The sequence below is a fragment of the Erinaceus europaeus genome, chromosome 12 (genome assembly GCF_950295315.1).
Source record: "Erinaceus europaeus chromosome 12, mEriEur2.1, whole genome shotgun sequence".
Lineage (NCBI taxonomy): Eukaryota > Metazoa > Chordata > Mammalia > Eulipotyphla > Erinaceidae > Erinaceus > Erinaceus europaeus.
In genome coordinates, this window is record NC_080173.1 from 97,220,437 (window position 1) to 97,238,582 (window position 18,146).

At 45.7% G+C, this 18,146-nt stretch overlaps 1 protein-coding gene across 3 annotated transcripts in view; it reads left to right on the top strand.

Moving 5' to 3' along the window:
- Positions 1 to 18,146, top strand: part of IP6K1 (inositol hexakisphosphate kinase 1) — a 45,660-nt gene that overhangs the window by 12,034 nt on the left and 15,480 nt on the right. The window contains exon 2 of one of the 3 annotated variants that reach the window (XM_060204743.1): positions 15,855 to 16,081. The exons of 1 other annotated variant lie outside the window; for it this stretch is intronic. In XM_060204743.1, the coding sequence (XP_060060726.1) occupies positions 15,940 to 16,081 (142 nt within the window). In that variant the 5' untranslated portion in view covers positions 15,855 to 15,939. Of the gene's footprint in view, positions 1 to 15,854; positions 16,209 to 18,146 lie in introns of those variants that run through there. One more of the 3 variants, XM_007527259.3, reaches the window with a different exon arrangement.

Here is an 18,146-nt window from a genome sequence, read left to right on the forward strand (position 1 = left end):
CACTGCGCCACCGCCCGACCCCCAAATTGATTCTTATAAGACTGCTCATATGATATTTTCTGAATGGAAGGTAATTTGAGGATTTAGAGTGAATGAAACTCAGAGCTGACATCAGAAGTTCTTTAAATACTGATTTGAAGGCGTTAAAATTTAAAAAGTATGGGGGCGAGAAAGCAGCACTGTTCTGTTATACACAGTGGAGGGGTTCGCACATGCAGGGCATGCTCTCTACCTGCTGAACCAACCAGCTGCCCCCTAGAAAGCATTTTATGAAAGAAAATCTAAGTGTGTCTATTTTATTTATAGTTTGCTACTTTTTTATAGTTGTAGGAAAGAGAACTGATAGATGATATTCCTCTCACTTGGGCGGAATCGTATTTCCTCCTCTGTTTTCTCCTTTGAATAGTTAAGTAGATGAAAGGAACTTGGTTTTAGCAGCCCTTTGGGAGTAAGTGGCAGTACATTCCTTTTGCATTTGAGGAATCTGAGAATGTGATGTTTAGGCTCCAAGGAATCTCACTGTTCGCACAGCAATGCCCATGCCTTGTCCAGATAGGCTCACGTACCCCCCCCCTCGTTGATTAGTTTGCCATGCTACATTTTTGTTTTCTCCTTTAAGTTTTATTATATTTGTCACTTTTCCAAAGATACATATTTTGCCACCAGGGTTATCACTGCGGCTCAGTGCCTGCACTATGAATTTTCCACTGGAGACCATTTTTTCTATTTCATTGTCATTGTTGTTTTTGTTTTTTTATTGCTGCTGTTGTTGGATAGGACAGAGAAATAGAGAGAGGAGGGGAAGACTGAGGTGGAGAGAAAGACAGACACCTGCAGACCTGCTTCACCACTTGTGAAGCGACTCCCCTGCAGGTGGGGAGCCGGGGGCTGGAACTGGGATCCTTATGCCGGTCTTTGCATTTTGTGCTGTGTGTGCTTAACCTGCTGTGCTACCGCCCACCCCCGATTTATATCTTTTTATGAGCGAGAGAGATAAGAATGCTGCTCAGGGAGTCGGGTGGTTATGTAGCAGGTTAAGCACAGGTGGCATGAAGTTCAAGTACTGGCATAAGGATCCTGGTTCGAGCCCCCGGCTCTCCACCTGCAGGGAGGTCGCTTCACAGGCGGTGAAGCAGGTCTGCAGGTGTCTGTCTTTCTCTCCCCCTCTGTGTCTTCCCCTCTCTTAATTTTTCTCTGTCCTATCCAACAACAGCGACATAAATAATAACAACAGTAACTATAACAATAAAACAAAAAGAGCAACAAAAGGGAACAAATAAATAAATATAAAAATATATTTAAAAAAAAGAGAGGGAGGTCGGGCGGTAGCCCAGCAGGTTAAGCGCACGTGGCGCAAAGCTCAGGGACCCGCGGAAGGATCCCTGTTCCAGCCCAGGCTCCCCACCTGCAGGGGAGTCGCTTCACAGGCGGTGAAGCAGGTCTGCTGGTGTCTGTGTTTCTCTCCCCCTCCTGTCTCCATTTCTCTGTGTCCTATCCAACAACGATGACATCAATAACAACAATAAAACAAGTGCAACAAAAGGGAAAATAAATATTTTTTTTAAAAAAGAGTGCTGCTCAGCTCTAGCATATGGCAGTGCTGAGGATCAGACCTGTGTTTGCTGGTTTGCAAGTCCTGTGCTGTAATGTGCTGAGCTTTCTCCTGGTCTATTGAAGGAATTTTTTTTTTTTTTTTTTGGTTATCTTTATTTACTTATTGGATAGTGACAACCAGAAATCAAGAGGGGAGGGCTTGATAGAGCGGGAGAGAGACAGAGACACCTGCAACACTGCTTCACACTCACAAAGCTTTCTCCCTGCAGGGACTGGGGGCTGGGGGCTCAAGCCTGGGTCCTTGGTCATTGTAACGTGCATTCAACTAGGTGTGCCGCCATCCGGCCCCTATTTAAATAATTTTTAACGAAGAATAGAAAATACACTTCAAATTTCACAAAATCTGATGATTTTTACACACACATTAATCTCTAACAACCACACATAGAAGATGGGAATATAGAGTGATCTGGGAGGTGGCCCAGTGGCTGAAAGTGCTGTACTTGACTCCCCTCACTAAATGTGCCAGCGTGATACTCTGGTTCTCTATCAGCATAAATAGACAAATTGTTTAACAATTAGAACCTCTTAGCCATTTGGCTTTTTACAAATAGAGTTGGTATTTTAGGATTTAGCAAAATTAAATGAACAGTAGGTACAGAGAGGATGGCCAGACCCAACTCCTAGCTATGAACCCACTTTTTCCTTTTCCCTTAGTAATGTGCATCTGAAAGATTATCCTAGTCTTTCCTTCCTTGCCTGATTGCTGTTTTTTTCTGAATTATATTGGATTGTTGTAAAGTCATGCATTTTTTTTTTTGTTTTTCTGTGCAAAAACATGTCATGACTTTTCCAACAACCCAATAATATCCCACTGTCTTTTTTCCCATATAATGTCAAGGATTAAACCTTGGGTCTTGTAATGCACTTTTTTGTGAAGCCACCTCCCTAGAGAAGTTTTTAATATTTATATTTCTTTTTTTTAGCAGTTATTATTTTTTTTAATTATCTTTATTTATTGGATAGAGACAGCCAGAAATCAAGAGGGAAGGGGCGATAGGGAGATAGACACCTGCAGCCCTGCTTCACCATTTGTAAAGCTTCCCCCTTGCAGGTGGGGACTAGGGGCTCGACTTGTAATGTGCACTCAACCAGGTGCGCCACCACCTGGCCCCTAATACTAAGACGAAAAGTCAGAGTGGCATTAAAGTACCACTCTGTTATCCATGGAGTCCCACTTGTGTCTCCTTGATGCTTCATGTACCAAGGGTCAACATTTGCTCTACCAAGCCACTTTTTTTAATTAAAGAAGTGTTTTATTTTAATTTATTTTATTTTATTATTATTTTTTTCCTCAAGGGTTATTGCTGGGGCTCGGTGCCTGCACCATGAATCCACTGCTCCTGGAGGCCATTTTTTTCCCCTTTTGTTTTGTTGCCCTTGTTGTTATAGCCTTGTTGTGGTTATTGTTGTTGTTGATGTTGTTCATTGTTGGATGGGACAGAGAGAAATGGAGAGAGGAGGGGAAGACAGAGGGGGAGAGAAGGACAGACACCTGCAGACCTGCTTCACCCCCTGTGAAGCGACTCCCCTGCAGGTGGGGAGCTGGGGCCTTGAACTGGAATCCTTAAGCTGGTCCTTGCGCTTTGCGCCACGTGCGCTTAACCTGCTGCACTACTGCCCGACCCCCTTTATTTATATATTTTTTAATTTTATTAATGGGGCTGAGTGGTGGCGTACCTGGTTGAGTGCACATGTTATGCAAAAGGACCCAGGTTTGAGCCCCCAGTCCCCACCTGCAGGGGGAAAGCTTTGCGAGTGGTAAAGCAGGGCTGCAGATGTCTCTCTCCCTCTCTCTCTCCCCTCTTGATTTCTGACTGTCTCTATTCAATAAAACATTTTTTTATTTATTTCAGTGAGTGACACAGAAAGAGAGCAGGGTACTGTTTAAATCTGGATTATAGTGGTCCTGGACATTGAACCTAGGGCTTTGGAACCTTAGGCATGAGTCTTGTACATAACCATAATGCTATTTCTCCAGCCCATTTTTTAATTTTTTAAGTTTATTTTAAATCAGAGGACTGCTGAGCCTGGGTCTTGAACAATGCACTAGGACCCTGAATGCCTCAGGCATGAAAATGTTTTAATAAACTGATACGTTGTTTCTCTAGTCCGTAAAATGAATTGATAGTAACACTATTTACCAAGAATCTTACAGTGAAAGAGAAAATATTTGTAAAGTATTATGAGTTACTTTTAGGTAAAAGCACTTCTAGGTGAAAAAAACAAATCCAGCTTTCCTTTAAGGACTTACTGTTTGAAATAGAAGTTATATTTAGGGGGCAGGGGTAGATAGCATAATGATTATACAAAGAGACTTTCATGCCTGAGGCTCCAAAGTCCCAGGTTCAATCCCCTGCACCACCATAAACCAGAGCTGAGCAGTTCTCTGGTTTTAAATATATATATGTATATATGTATGAAGGATAATGCCCATGGAACAGAGAAGACCACTGTCACTTTTCTAGTGATTTTAAAAATAATTATTGGATTATTGGTTGGGAAATGGCTTAGCTGGTGGAGCTTCAAACTTGCATGTATAAGGTTACCAAGTTTGACCCTTGGCACCTCAGGTACCAGAGTGATGCTCTGTCCCCTGCCCCCTTATGTGAAACTCTGTCACCTATATAATAAAATAAATCTTTTTTTAAATTTGTATTACCTTTATTTACTTATTGGATAGAGACGAGAAATTGAGAGGGAAGGGGAGATAGGGAGAGAGAGAGAGAGAGAGACCTGCAGCACTGCTTCACCACTCACAAAGCTTTCCCCCTGTAGGTGGGGACCAGGGGCTCGAATCTGGGTCCTTGTGCATTGTAACATATGCGCTCAACCAGGTGCGCCACTACCTGGCCCCGATAAAATCAATCTTTTAAAGTTTATTATTTGTGTTGCACAGGGACTAATCTTGAGCTTGCACATACGAGTGGTACCCAGTTCTTTCTGGACCCAGTTCCTTTTTGATTAGAAGAGGGGAGGCCTCATAGCACCAGCACAGCCATTGAGCTCCCTTGGTGGCGGGGCTCAAAAAACCATTTGGCACATTGTGTCTAGTCTGCGCTAACAGACTCCTGACAAGCAGGAGCACAGAGTGCATTTGTGCTTCTGCCCTCCCTCAGTTCTGGCTTTTACTTTGTAGTTGTAATGTTCTCATTTTGGTTTATTTCATTGACATAATTTTCTTATAAAGATTTTAAAAATTATTTATTTATTTATCCCATTTTGTTGCCCTTGTTGTTTTATTGCTGTCTTTGTTGTTGGATAGGAGAGAGAGAAATGGAGAGAGGAGGGGAAGACAGGGGGAGAGAAAGACAGACACCTGCAGACCTGCTTCACCGCCTGAACCGGGATCCTTACACCGGTCCTTGCGCTTTGTGCGCTTAACCCGCTGCGCTACCGCCCGACTCCCACCCTGTCATCATTTTTTAAACAAATCCTTTGGGTCTAATTCTGTGAGCCTGCCTGTAGCCTGGGATTAACACACACTCTGAGGTGGCATTGAGCCTTCCTCCCCTCCCGCTGCCTTTGAACCATTGCTATAGTAGTCAGCTCAGTTCTATGCACAAGGCATTATTCCTTCCAGCTTGGCTTTTCCCTGACTTTGCTGCTAGTGTGGCCATCCCTCCCCTCCCCCTCTCCTCCTCTCCTCCTCTCCCCCCCTCTCCCCTCCTCCTTTTTCTGTTCCCCTTCCACTTCTCTCCCCTCTTGCCCTCCATTCCCTTCCCCCTTACCCTTCACTCCTCCCCACTCCCCTCTCCCTCTAGTTTTGGGGGAAACTAGGGATTGAACATAGGATGTCAGAGCCCAGCACTGAAGTCTTTTTTGCATAACCATTATGCTGTCTCCCTAGTCTGAATGACTTTGCTTCTTAAACCTCACAGATGAGTGAGATCACACACACACACACACACACACACACACACACACACACACACACACACACACACCATCCGTGCATATTATAGCAAAAGACAAGCTCTCATCTTTTAATTTTTTTAAATGGTTATAGATGAATATTTGAGTTATTTTTTAAAATTTCGTTATTATTTATTTTCCCTTTTGTTGCCCTTGTTTTTTACTGTTGTTGTAGTTATTATTGTTGTTGTTGATGTTGTCATTGTTAGCTAGGACAGAGAGAAATGGAGAGAGGAGGGGAAGACAGAGGGGGAGAGAAAGAGAGACACCTGCAGACCTGCTTCACCACCTGTGAAGAGACTCCCCTGCAGGTGGGGAGTCGGGGGCTTGAACCGGGATCCTTACACTGGTCCTTGCGTTTCATGCCATGTGTGCTTAACCCGCTGTGCTACCGCCCGATCCCCATTTCTTTTTTTCTTTTTTTTTTTTGTTTAGATTTTATTTATTTATTAATGAGAAAGATAGGAGAGAAAAAAAGAACCAGACATCACTATGGTACATGTGGTGCTGGGGATTGAACTCAGGACCTCATGCTGGAGAGTCCAGTGCCTTAGACCACATTTTTAAAATTTCTAATATTATTGCCACCAGGGTTATTGCTGGGCTTGGTGCCAACACTATGAATCTACTGCTCTCATTGGCCTTTTTTTTTTTTTTTTTTAACTATTCTACTTGATAGAATAGAGAGAAATTAAGGGGACAGAGAGAAATGGAGAGAGGAGGGGAAGACGGGGAGAGAAAGACACCAGCAGACCTGCTTCACCGCTTGTGAAGCGACTCCCCTGCAGGTGGGGAGCCGGGGGCTCGAACTGGGATTGTTATGCCGGTCCTTGTGCGCTTAACCCACTGCGCTACCACCCGGCCCCCTTTGCTTTTTATTTTTAATAGGACAGAGAGAAATTGAGGTGGGGGAGGGGCCCGAGGAAGAGAGACACCTGCAGCACAGCTTCATGGCTGTCCCCTGTAGGCTTGAACCCAGGTCCTTGTTCATGTTAACATGTGTATTCAACCGGTAAGCCAGACCCCTGTTAGCCTTCTACTGCAGGTTAGTTGTTGTTGATGAACTTAAGGGTATTTCTGTATGGTACTGTCAAAGTCCATGTGAACTTAGTTTGTTTCCAGGATTAACGGTAGGTTAATCCAGAGGTATGCCATCCGCACGCGTCCACGCTCAGTGTGTCGATTTTTCCTGGTAGAGCGTTTATCAGGCCGCATTCTCTTCACAAATCTTGTGTGTGATTTTGCTCCTCCCCCCCTAATTTTGCCAAGGGTTAATGGTTTATTTGTTTGTACATGTTGGCACATGGGTGCAGTTTCTCACCTGTAATTTTGTTCTTTCCTTTTGTCAGGTAGTAAAAAAAAAACTGAAGATCCGTAACACTGAAAAAATTGGGGGGCCGGGTGGTGGCGCAGCTGGTTGAGCGCACGTGTTACAGTGCATAAGGACTCAGGTTCAAGCCCCTGGACCCCACCTGCAGGGGGAAAGCTTTGTGAGTGGTGAAGCAGGGCTGTAGGTGTCTCTCTGTCTCTCTCCCTCTTTATCTCCCCTTCCTTCTTGATTTCTGGCTGTCTCTGTCCAATAAATAAAGCTAATAAAAAATTTTAAAAATTTGCTTAGCATTACTGACTTAACCAATCTTAAGTTTAATTCTTTAAAAGGTTTTTTTTTCTCTTGCCTCCAGAGTTATGTTGGGTTCAGTGCCTGCACAGTGACTCTACTGGGCTCCTAGTGGTCATTCTTTCCTCCTCCTCTGTCTTTGTTGTCATCGTCTCCTCCTCCTCCTTTGTTATGAGACAGACAAAGAAATGGGGGGGAGACATCTGAAGGGGGTCGGGCGGTGGCGCAGTGGGTTGTGCGCATGTGGCGCAAAGCGCAAGGACTGGCGTGAGGATCCCAGTTTGAGCCCCCGGCTCTCCACTTGCAGGGGAGTTGCTTCACAGGCGGTGAAGCAGGTGCAGGTGTCTGTCTTTCTCTCCCCCTCTCTGTCTTCCCCTCCTCTCTCCATTTCTCTCTGTGCTATCCATCCAACAATGAATGACATCAACAATAACAATAATAACTACAACAAGGCTACAACAACAAGGGCAACAAAAGGGGGAAAAATGGCCTCCAGGAGCAGTGGATTCATGGTGCAGGCACTGAACCCCAGCAGTAACCCTGGAGGCAAAAAATAAAAAATAAAATAAATAGAAAGACACCTGAAATGAGGATTGGAGGTTTGAACACGGCTCCTTGGACGTGGTGACTTACGTGTGCCACTCACAGTGACTCTTTAAATTTATTTATATTTTTCATTGTTGCTAGAACTCACAGTGGCTATTTTTTTCTATTTTATTTGATAAGGCAGAGAGAAATTGGGAGGGGTATGAAAGGATGCATTGAAAGACACCTTCTACAGGTGGGGAACCGGCTCGGGCCTGGGTGCCTGAGCATAGTAGTGTGTGTGCTCAGGTGGGTGTACCACCACCCTCCACACCCCATTAAATTTAACTCTTAGAAAACGAAATCAATTTCATGTTCTCTTTAAGGACAAGATACTTGGTCATGGTACTTCTAGTGCTTAATTGGATATATTTCTAGGAGACATATAGAAGACATAGTGGAAATACTACTTATATAAACCAATTTTTATGGAAAATTGAGAAAAATTTCATATAAACCTGTTGGGCTAGCTTCGTGGGCAGGAGAGAGAGACGACCAGGGACTCATGGCTGAGTGGTGTCTCATGAAGAAGGAGTAGAGGCTTTGGGAAACCTCTTCATAAGTAGAAAGGCAGCCCATGGCGGGTGGGTAGCCAAGTTTACTTATCTGTGGGCCAGGCGGGTTAGGTCCCACGTTGGTGCCGGTCCCTGTTCAGGCGCCATTATGTCGGGCTAGCTTCGCGGGAGAGAGAGACAAGAGACGACCAGGGACTCATGGCTGAGTGGTACGCAGTTCAGTCTTTATTCATGTGGAAGGCAGCGCAATCTAAGCTCTCTCTAATCACAATCTTGTCCTTATATATCCTGAGGCGGAAGAGTCAGGTCTGAAGAGGATGCACGTAGGATAGGGGATGGGGAGAAGGAAAAAGCTCGGGAACCAGTGAGGATTAAACCAGTGCCCTGGAGGCAGGGCGGTGCTTAGTTAACAGGTTATTCTTCTTCTAGCGTTTGCCCTTCTTCCGTAGCCAGTCAACAGGTCAGGTTGAAAGCTGTCAGGAGCTGCTTGTTGCTGGCTTTGAAAGTGACTGGGATCCATGTGGATTCAGTCGGCTAGGAAGGATCGTCAGTTTCCCCAATGAATGGGTACTCACGGGATGCACCACGGGAAGGTCGGTCCAATGCATCCCAACAGGTTATGTAAATAGAATACAGTGTTAAGCAGGAGGGATTAAACCAATGAAACAGAAGGAGTCTTAGAAGCAGAATTTAGAAGCATACCAACAAAACCAGTGCCAGGAATGCCTTTTTTTTTTTTTTTAAAGTTTACAGAAAAATTACATATCAAATTCAAGTGCTATTTGAAATGTGAACCACAGATTTTGGAATTTGAATTAAGTCTCTTTTGGTGTATGCATATATGTTGACCTCAGTTTGTAGTTACACACACTCTCATTGACCACAAGTCTTCCTGGTTGATCTGCATTTGAATGTATGTGTCTGTGCCCGCAGAGCTTGGTGACAAGGCATTGTCTTACTTTTGCTATGGAGAAGTGCCTGCCTACTTCTTAAAATAGTTTGACCTTGTTCACCATCGTATCTGGTTGCAGTTTCTCTTTCTCTGTCAGGCTTTTTATTTATTACCACTTTCTAGGTTTACTGTCTTGTTGAGTTAGGGCAAATGACTTTCTAAAAATTCCCTTTTGTTGCCCTTGTTGTTTTATTGTTGTAATTGCTATTAATGTCATTGCTGGATAGATAGGACAGAGAGAAATGGAGAGAGGAGGGGGAGAGAAAGACACCTGCACACCTGCTTCACCGCCTGTGAAGCGACTCCCCTGCAGGTGGGAGGAGCCAGGGGCTCGAACCCTGGGATCCTTACTCCTGTCCTTGAGCTTTGCGCCACCTGCGCTCAACCCACTGCGCTACCGTCCGACTCCCCAAAACAAGTGACTTATACCGAATCAACTAGATTTAGAGTTCTATAATGTGACTCATCCTTTATGATTTAGATTACAGTACGTCTGTCTGATTCACCCCTTTCTCCTTTGTGTCATAAATAATAAAAGGAGTGAAGCCCTGCCCCTCTTGGGTTATCTTTTCATTCTACATTTTGCTTAGTTTCAGTTGTTGCTGTTCTTGTCTGTGTACTGATGTTCTTTCACATAGCAAGTCTTCTTATAGTCAAAACAGATTTTTAAAGAATTGCTTATTTTTCTTTATTGGGGGATTAATGGTTTATAGTCAGCATCAAAGTACAATAGTTTGTCCATGTGTAACATTCCCCAGTTTTCCACACAATTCAACCCCCTCTAGGTCCTCCTCTGCCATCCTGTTCCAGGACCTGAACCTCCCCCCCATACACACACCCCAGAGTCTTTGACTTTGGTCCAATACACCAACTCCAGTCTAAGTTCTGCTCAAAACAGATTTTCCTGTTACTTCTGTGTCTTGGAAGTCCTTTGTTAGGAGGCCATAAACTAATAATTTTAAAAAACGAAAGAACTCTGTAAACATTTTCATATTGTGTACAGTCCTGTTACACACAAAGATCATATACTGGTAGTGCTGCAGGGTGGTGGTGTAGTGGATACAGCACTGGACTCTCAAGCTCGGGGTCCTGGGTTCTGTCCCTGTTGCTTCATATGCCAGAGCGATGTCCCAGTTCCCTCTCCTTAGTGAAATAAACAAGCGTTGACTTATTCATGAGAAAGAACCAGAAGATCACTGTGACACATGTGACGACACCAGGGACCAACTCATGACCTTGTGTTGGGGAATCTGATATTTAATCCGCTGCACCATCCTTCCTGGCCTCATCCATCCGTCCGTCCGTCCGTCCGTCCATCCATCCATCCATCCACCCATCCGTCCATCCATCCACTTATTCTTTTTATTGTGTGACCACCATAAGCCAGACACTCTATCAGGTATTTAGAACAGAGACAAAAAGAGACTTTCCTTCATGGATCTTACATAACAACAATAATAGACAGTAGACACAATAAATAAGTAAAATGAAGAAGGGCCCAAGTGGTGGCACACCTGGTAGGCCACACGCCAGTTTGCAGTATGACCTTGGCTCAAGCTCTCGGTCCTCACCTGCAAGGGGAAGCCGCCCGAAAGGTGAAGCAGCACTGCAGGTGTCTGCCGCCCCCTTCCCTCTTGATTTCTCTGCCTCTGTCCTATAAGTTTTGTTTGTTTGTTTGTTTTTTTAATTAAAAATAAAGCAGCCTGGGACATGGCATAGAAGTAGAGAGAAGAATTCACAAGAGTGAGGTCTGAATTTGATTTCTGGCACAGTGTGTACCAGAGTGTTGCTCTGGTTTTCTCATTCACAGATAAGTATTTTATTTATTTATTTTTAAATATTTCATTTATGTATTTGATAGAATCAGAGACAACTTGAGAGGGAAGGGAGAGAAGGGGCGGGCACAGGGTATGAAGCACAAGGACCGGCGTAAGGATCCTGGTTCGAGCCCTGGCTCCCCACCTGCAGGGGAGTCGCTTCACAAGAGGTGAAGCAGGTCTGCAGGTGTCTGTCTTTCTCCCCCCTCTCTGTCTTCCCCTCTTCTCAATTTTTCTCTGTCCTATCCAACAACAATGGAAAAAGTGGCCACCAGGAGCAGTGGATTGATAGTGTAGGCACTGAGCCCCAGCAGTAACCCTGGAGGGGAGAGGGAGAGAGACCCCTGCAGCACTGCTTCACCACTCTTGAAACTTCCCCCCCTACAGCTGGGGACTGGAAAGTTGAACCCAGGTTCTTACGCAGTCGAATATGTATGATCCTAGTGTGCTACCACCCAGCTCTTTAGCAGATAAATATTTTTAAAGGTAAAGGTTACTAAAAAGGACAACCAGAGCAAATTAAAGGAGTTGGAGAGTGCACATAGCGTTGCAGTTTAAACTGTGCAGGAATGTGTGTGTGTGTGTGTGTGTGTGTGTGTGTGTGTGTGTGTGTGTGTGTGCCTTTGATTGAATTGAACTAAAATAATCTCAAAACAGTTTTATTTGTTCTGCTTATGAGAGAATAAATTTTCAGCTTGTCAAATCATTTTTTAGTATTTTGATATTGGCCAAGTAGATCAAACATAATTGACTCTCTTTTTTCAGGAACTTTTGTTTATTGGATTGAAACAGAAATCTAGTGGGAAGGAGGAGAGGAAAGAGAGAGAGAGAGAGAAAGACAGACAGACAGACACAGCAGTAGCACGCCTGTGAAGCTTCACTGTGTAGGTGGGGACTGGGAGCTTGAACCCAGGTCCTTACACATTGTAACGCTTGCTCTCAGCTAGTGCCACCTGCCCAGCCCCTCTTCAGGGACATAGTGAGCTCCATGTTTTCACTTTAGAGCTTGTGGAGAATGTGCCCATTGTCATCATTGAAGGGTTTATCTTGTCTTTTGAAAGTTTCTCATCATCAGAAAACATTTATTTACTTCTTTATGTACAATGCAGACTACTGGAGGTCTGGGGATTCTGATGCAGCTATTTCTCCTTTTTCCTGCCTTTTAATTTAGGATGGTTTTGACCTAAAGCTCAAAGAAAAACTCACAGCTGTTTAATGACAGATCCAGCACTTTTTTTTTTTTTTTTTGGTCACTAGAGCTTCACTGCTCCAGGCCAGCTTTTCAGATAGGAGGACACCACAGCACTGAAGCTTCACTCAGTTTTCAGCAGTGGAGGCCAGGCTCGCTCCCGGATTGTGCCCATGACAAGAGTCCTCTCTCTTGATGTATTCTGCATGCTCAGCAAGTTGGCTTTCTTTTGAAACTAGCAGTGTTATGAGTCAGTGGGAGGTTGCAGTAGTCAACAGAGGAGGTTCTTTAGCAGCAAGCTAAAAGCTGTTGAAGAGAAGTCCTGTCTGACCTCTCCTTATAGCTCACCAAGCAGTAGAGGGCCTTGTGCTTGTTCCCTTGAGAGCTGGTTACCTGGCCAAGATCGGGCATCTTTTAGTAAGAAAATGGTGGCGAAACATGATCCAGCTAGTGTAGCCCACACCCTCACGTCTCGGTGTGCCTTGGTGGACAGTAAGACTTCAGGAACAATCTGCAGGTTGGTCTTATTAAGTCAGTAATAATAAAAAGGAGTTGGAACTGTAATTCTTCCCTCACTGCGCAGTGGACAAGGCAAGCCACCCAGCAAATGGCACAGGGTTAGCTATGGCCGTGGCTTCATTTTGACAGGCGTGGAAACTTTAAGTGATTTTTCCCAAGGCTTGACACCTTATAAGCAGGTTTTCATAGAGATTGAAAGAATTCTGGTTACTTTTTTTTTTTTCCAGGAACACCATGATAGAGTTATATAAATACAGCACTTTTCACATGGTGGAAAACGCATGGACCGACATCAGGATCCTGGTTTGAGCCCCTGGCTCCCCACCTGCAGGGGGTTCCGTTCACAGGCAGTGAAGCAGGTGTGCTGGTGTGTCTTATCTTTCTCTCCCCCTCTGTCTTCCCCTCCTCTCTCCATTTCTCTCTGTCCTATCCAACAACAAAGACAGCAATAACAACAACAGTGATAAACAACAACAACAACAGCAACAAAAGGGAAAAATTTTTTTTTAATTAAAAAAAAAAAGAAATGCAGCACTTTTACAGATTTCTTCTTTGGCACTGAGGAGTAGAAAACCAGGCCTCCTGCTACATGCACAGTGACCACTGCTGAGTGGCCTGCTTTTCCCACTGTTTTAAAGTGAGAAAGAGAAGAGAGGAAGGAAAGAGAGGAGACACCCCAGCTCTGCTCTGCCATCCAGGGAGGCTCTCCTGCTACAGCGCACGGTGCTCCCGCGTGATGTTGCGGCTTAGGCTGGGGGCTTTGTATGTGGTGAGGGATGAGCTGTCGCCAGGCCTCTATCCCTCCCTCCCTCCCTCCCTCCCTCCCTCCCTCCCTTCCTTCCTTCCTTCCTTCCTTCCTTGCCTCCAGGGTTATTGCTGGGGCTCTGTGGGAATCCACTGCTCCTGGAGGCCACCCCTCCCCCCCCTTTTGTTGCCCTTGTTGCTTTATCGTTGTGGTTATTATTCTTGTCACTGATGTCATTGTTGTTGGGTAGTACAGAAAGAAATGGAGAGAGGAGGGGAAGACAGAGGGGGAGAGAAAGATAGACACCTGCAGACCTGCTTCACCACCTGTGAAGCGGCCCCCCTGCAGGTGGGGAGCTGGTGGCTTGAACTGGGATCCTTATGACGGTCCTTGTGCTTGGTGCTGTGTGTGCTTAACCCGCTCCACCCCCACCTGTTTATTCCTAAGGAAATACCTGGCACACACAAGCAGTATCATCACTTAATGAAGACATGACACAAAATATCAGAAGTCTGGATATTACTAGAGGTTGTACTTCTGTCTGTCATTCGGAGATTTCAGAGCTTATGTGGATCTTTCAGAGTTCAGAGAATAGATCCCTTATTTTTTTATTGTTGTTGTATTTACTGTTGTTATAGATGTTGTTGTTGTTAGATAGGACAGGGAGAAATGGAGAGAAGAGGGGAAGACAGAGGGGGAGAGAAAGACACCTGCAGACCTGCTTCACTGCTTGTGAAGCCACCTGCACTTAACTCACTGTGCTACCGCCCAACTCCCTAAAATATTTATATTTTTAGTCCTTTTGTTTCTGATGCTGTCTTGTGTCTTCACATTTTTAAGTTAAAATATATGCTTGGTGAAGAAATAGCTCAGGACCTAAGAGCGCAGGACTTGCATGTGTGAGACCTCAGTTCATTCCCTGGTAGTACCATATGCCAGAGCTGCAAAGTGCCTTGCTTCTCTCCTTTCTCTCCTCATAATAAGTGTCTGTGTGTGTGTGTGTGTGTGTGTGTGTGTGTGTGTGTGTGTGCGCGCGCACACATATCCACATAGATGCATACATGTATACACAGTAAGAATTGAGGAAGTTGCCAGCAACATTAAGTTTCATGAGAGAAATTGCTATTACAAGGAAGGTATGTACTAAGAACTTTTCCTTGTTCCACAAATGGGTCTGGAGTTAGACAAGGACTGTGTGCTCGACTGGTCACATATTGGTGGCTACAGAATCCATTTACAGTAGAAGAAATCTTTGGGAAGGGGCCGGGTGGTGGCGCACCTGCTGAGCGCATGCTGCAGCGCACAAGGACCCAGTTGGAGCCCTTGGTCCCCACCTGCAGAGGGAAAGCTTTGTGAGTGGTGATGCAGGGCTGCAGCTCTGTCTCTTTCTCTCTCTCTCTCTGTCTCCCCCATACTCTCTTCATTCATATAAACAAATATAAAATAATTGTTTGGGAAAAGTAACGTCCACAGTAATAGTTGCCTTCCTCCTGATTGTAACATACCGTAGACTCTAAAGATCAAATTGAAGGTGGATGCAGCGCTCCAGCAGGTAGAGCGCACGCCCTGCTATGCGTGAAGTCCTGGATGGCAGCTCCCTGGCTAGTGGAGCGGTGTGTGGTTATCTGTCCTGTCCTCCCCTCCCCCTCCCCATACCTTTCTCTTTTGTCCCCCTCTCTCTCTCTCTCTCTCTTACCTGCCCCCTCCAGAAAAATTATGATGAAAAGGACTTGGGGGGGCTAGACAGCATGATGGTTGTGCAAAGAGACTGTCATGCCTGAGGCTCCAAAGTCCCAGGTTTAATCCCCCCGCACCACCATCAGCCAGAGCTGAGCAGTGCTCTGGTTAAAGAAAAAAGGACAGGACAGAACAGGACAGGACTTTGGAAAATGCTCAGTAGCATCACACATGCACAAGACCCTGGGTTCATTCTCTCCTATCACATAAAAAACAAACTCTCAGGGCAGGGAAGATGGCATAAAAACAACTTTCCTGTCTGAGGCTCCAAAATCCTAGGTTAGATCCCCCGCACCACACAAACCAGAGCTGAGCTGTACTTGGGTCTTTCTTTCTGTGGGTCTCTCATTAAAATATAAAGTAAATTTAAAGTAAAATAAGACCTTATAGGCAACTTAGAAGGCATCTGAGAACCAGGAATGAAAACGAATGTGGTGAGCTCCTGTGACTTTTTGAGAAAGACAGGTGAGGGAGAGCAGAATCGCACCGCTCAGCAGCAACCTTCCGGCAGCAGTAGGCGCATGTGCCCGGGGCACACAGAGCGGGGGACAGCGGGAGCCCCGTTACTCGCGGGGCGGATGTGCTGGGAACCCCAGGGAAGCTGGCTTGCCAGGTGTTTTGATTCCTTCTTCTCTTTGTTTCTGTTAGGAAAGAAGAATAAACTGAACAGACTCCTCTGAGTGTTGACTTTCAGTTTGCAAGGACCTTCTACCTAGTTCTCCTCTTGTGGCCCATGTGCTGCACCGTCTGCCCTCAGTGTGCGACCGGCCCCCAACGCAATGTGTGTTTGTCAAACCATGGAAGTGGGGCAGTATGGCAAGAACGCGAGTCGGGCCGGAGAGCGGGGAGTCCTCCTGGAGCCCTTCATCCACCAGGTGGGCGGACACAGCAGCATGATGCGCTACGACGACCACACTGTGTGCAAACCCCTCATTTCCCGGGAGCAGCGCTTCTACGAGTCCCTCCCTCCAGAAATGAAGGAGTTCACCCCTGAGTACAAAGGTCAGTCACTGGCCAGTTTGCAGAGAGCAGCAGCCTTGCGTCTGTAGTCTGTCAGCCGGTCTGCCTTGTGTTGTGGTCACGTGGTGCGACTAGGTTTTCGTTGTCTCAAAGAAGCCAAGTCATTCTGTTAAACACACCTGGAATGGGAAGCATCGTGGAGGCTTTCAGACCTTTCACACTTGAATCACTGTTATGTAACTCTGAGAAGAGCCCAGTGCGTGATGATGTCTCACCGGGGAGAGGAGCGGATTTCTGTCAGGGAGGTGTTTTTCCTCGTTTGCTCGGACTCTGGTCCCAGAGGAGGAAGAGTCAGATACTTTCACAAGACACAGCTCTGTGTCTGCATGTGCTAGAGGAGTGCATTGATAGAATTTGACGGAACGACCGGAGTTAGGAGGTCCTAAATTTTTGAGGAAGAAAAAAGTTCCCTTTTAAAATATAAATTAACCTTCTGGGATAGAATAAACCCATGGATATTATGCCAAAAATGTCAGTTTATGTAGATTTTTCACTTTTTCACTGTGCTAATTGCTCATCACATAGAAGTTTGTTTTTTTTTTTTTTTGAGAGAGATGCAGAGAGAGAGAGAGGGAGGGAGAGGGAGAGAGATAGAGTTTTTTTTTTTTTTTTAAGAGATTGATTTATTGCCTATGAAAGAGATGCAGTGAGCGCATGTTAGTGCTATGGTGCTCCAAAGACCTGGGTTCAAGCCTCTGGTCCCCGTCTGCAGAGGGAACGCTTTGCAGGCAGTGAAGCAGTGTTGCAGCTGACTCTCTGTCTCTCTCTGTTTCTCCCTTGACTTTTGATTTCTCTTTGTCCTATCAAATCAATAAAGAGAGAGCAATACCAGAGCACTGCGCTGGCATGCTTGGAGCTGGGGATCAGACAGGAATTTAGAGTTTCAGCTGTGCGAGTGTACCACCTGAGCTGTTTACCCAGCTACCATATATAAACTTTCTAAACGTGTTTTCTGCTTTTTGACTTTTCTCAAACCTGAATTCAGTCACACTTACCCCATTCTTTACTTAGGGATTTAGAAAAACAAGCGCAGGCACTAGGAGGCAGCTCAACCTCTGTCCTAATGTGTGAGACCCTGGTCTGATCCCAGATGCCTAGTGAAGGGGCTGGGCGGCACACGCACTTGAGTGCTGGGGTTGCAGCGACCACGTGAGAGCAATAAAGGCAGGCGAGGCAGAACTCCATCCAGGCGGAGTGCTGCCTTGTACTCACTCTCTCTCTTAGGAAAAGGCAAACAAGGGTTGGGGAAATAACAGCTATGTAAGAAGCCTCTCCTGTGTGAGACTCTGGTGTCCCAGGGCTGATCTCCAGCACCAGTGTACGCCAGAGCTGAGCAGTGTGCTCTAGTGAAGAAGGGGGAGAGGGAGGCAGGGGAGTGTCTGGCCAGGTTATTGATAGACTAGTAGCATTTGTTTGCTGTTGACATCACCACCACAGCAAAAGCTCCAGCATACATGGGAAAACTGTCACAGAAAGGAGCTACAGTTTAGATGAACTAACAACAGAAGAAAACGACCCAAGAGTCCAGGAGAGAAGGGTGGGGAGACGCAGAGCTAAGGTAGTTTTACTCCCTGCCTGACTTAACGCCACTAGGCTGGATCCTGCATCCACAGGCTTCAGCGCAACTGGGCTCTTCCCACTGCTGGCTCCTGCTGCCTGCACCAGCCTGGCTGCTTCTGCTCGGTGTGACACCTGCTGTGGGCTGCTTGTTTCTGTGGTGACTGCTACCCAGGCCAACCTCAGCCCACCTGGTTCCAGCTAGGCCCTGTCCTGCATCTCATTAAGCCTGCTTGGTTCAGCCAATTCTTCCTACAACTCTCTCCACCCCCAGTTCCAGCTAGGCCTCCTGCCTCTGTAGCTGCAATCAACTTCTGGTTAGGGTCCTGCTACCCACTGGCTGCATAATTTACCTACAATATT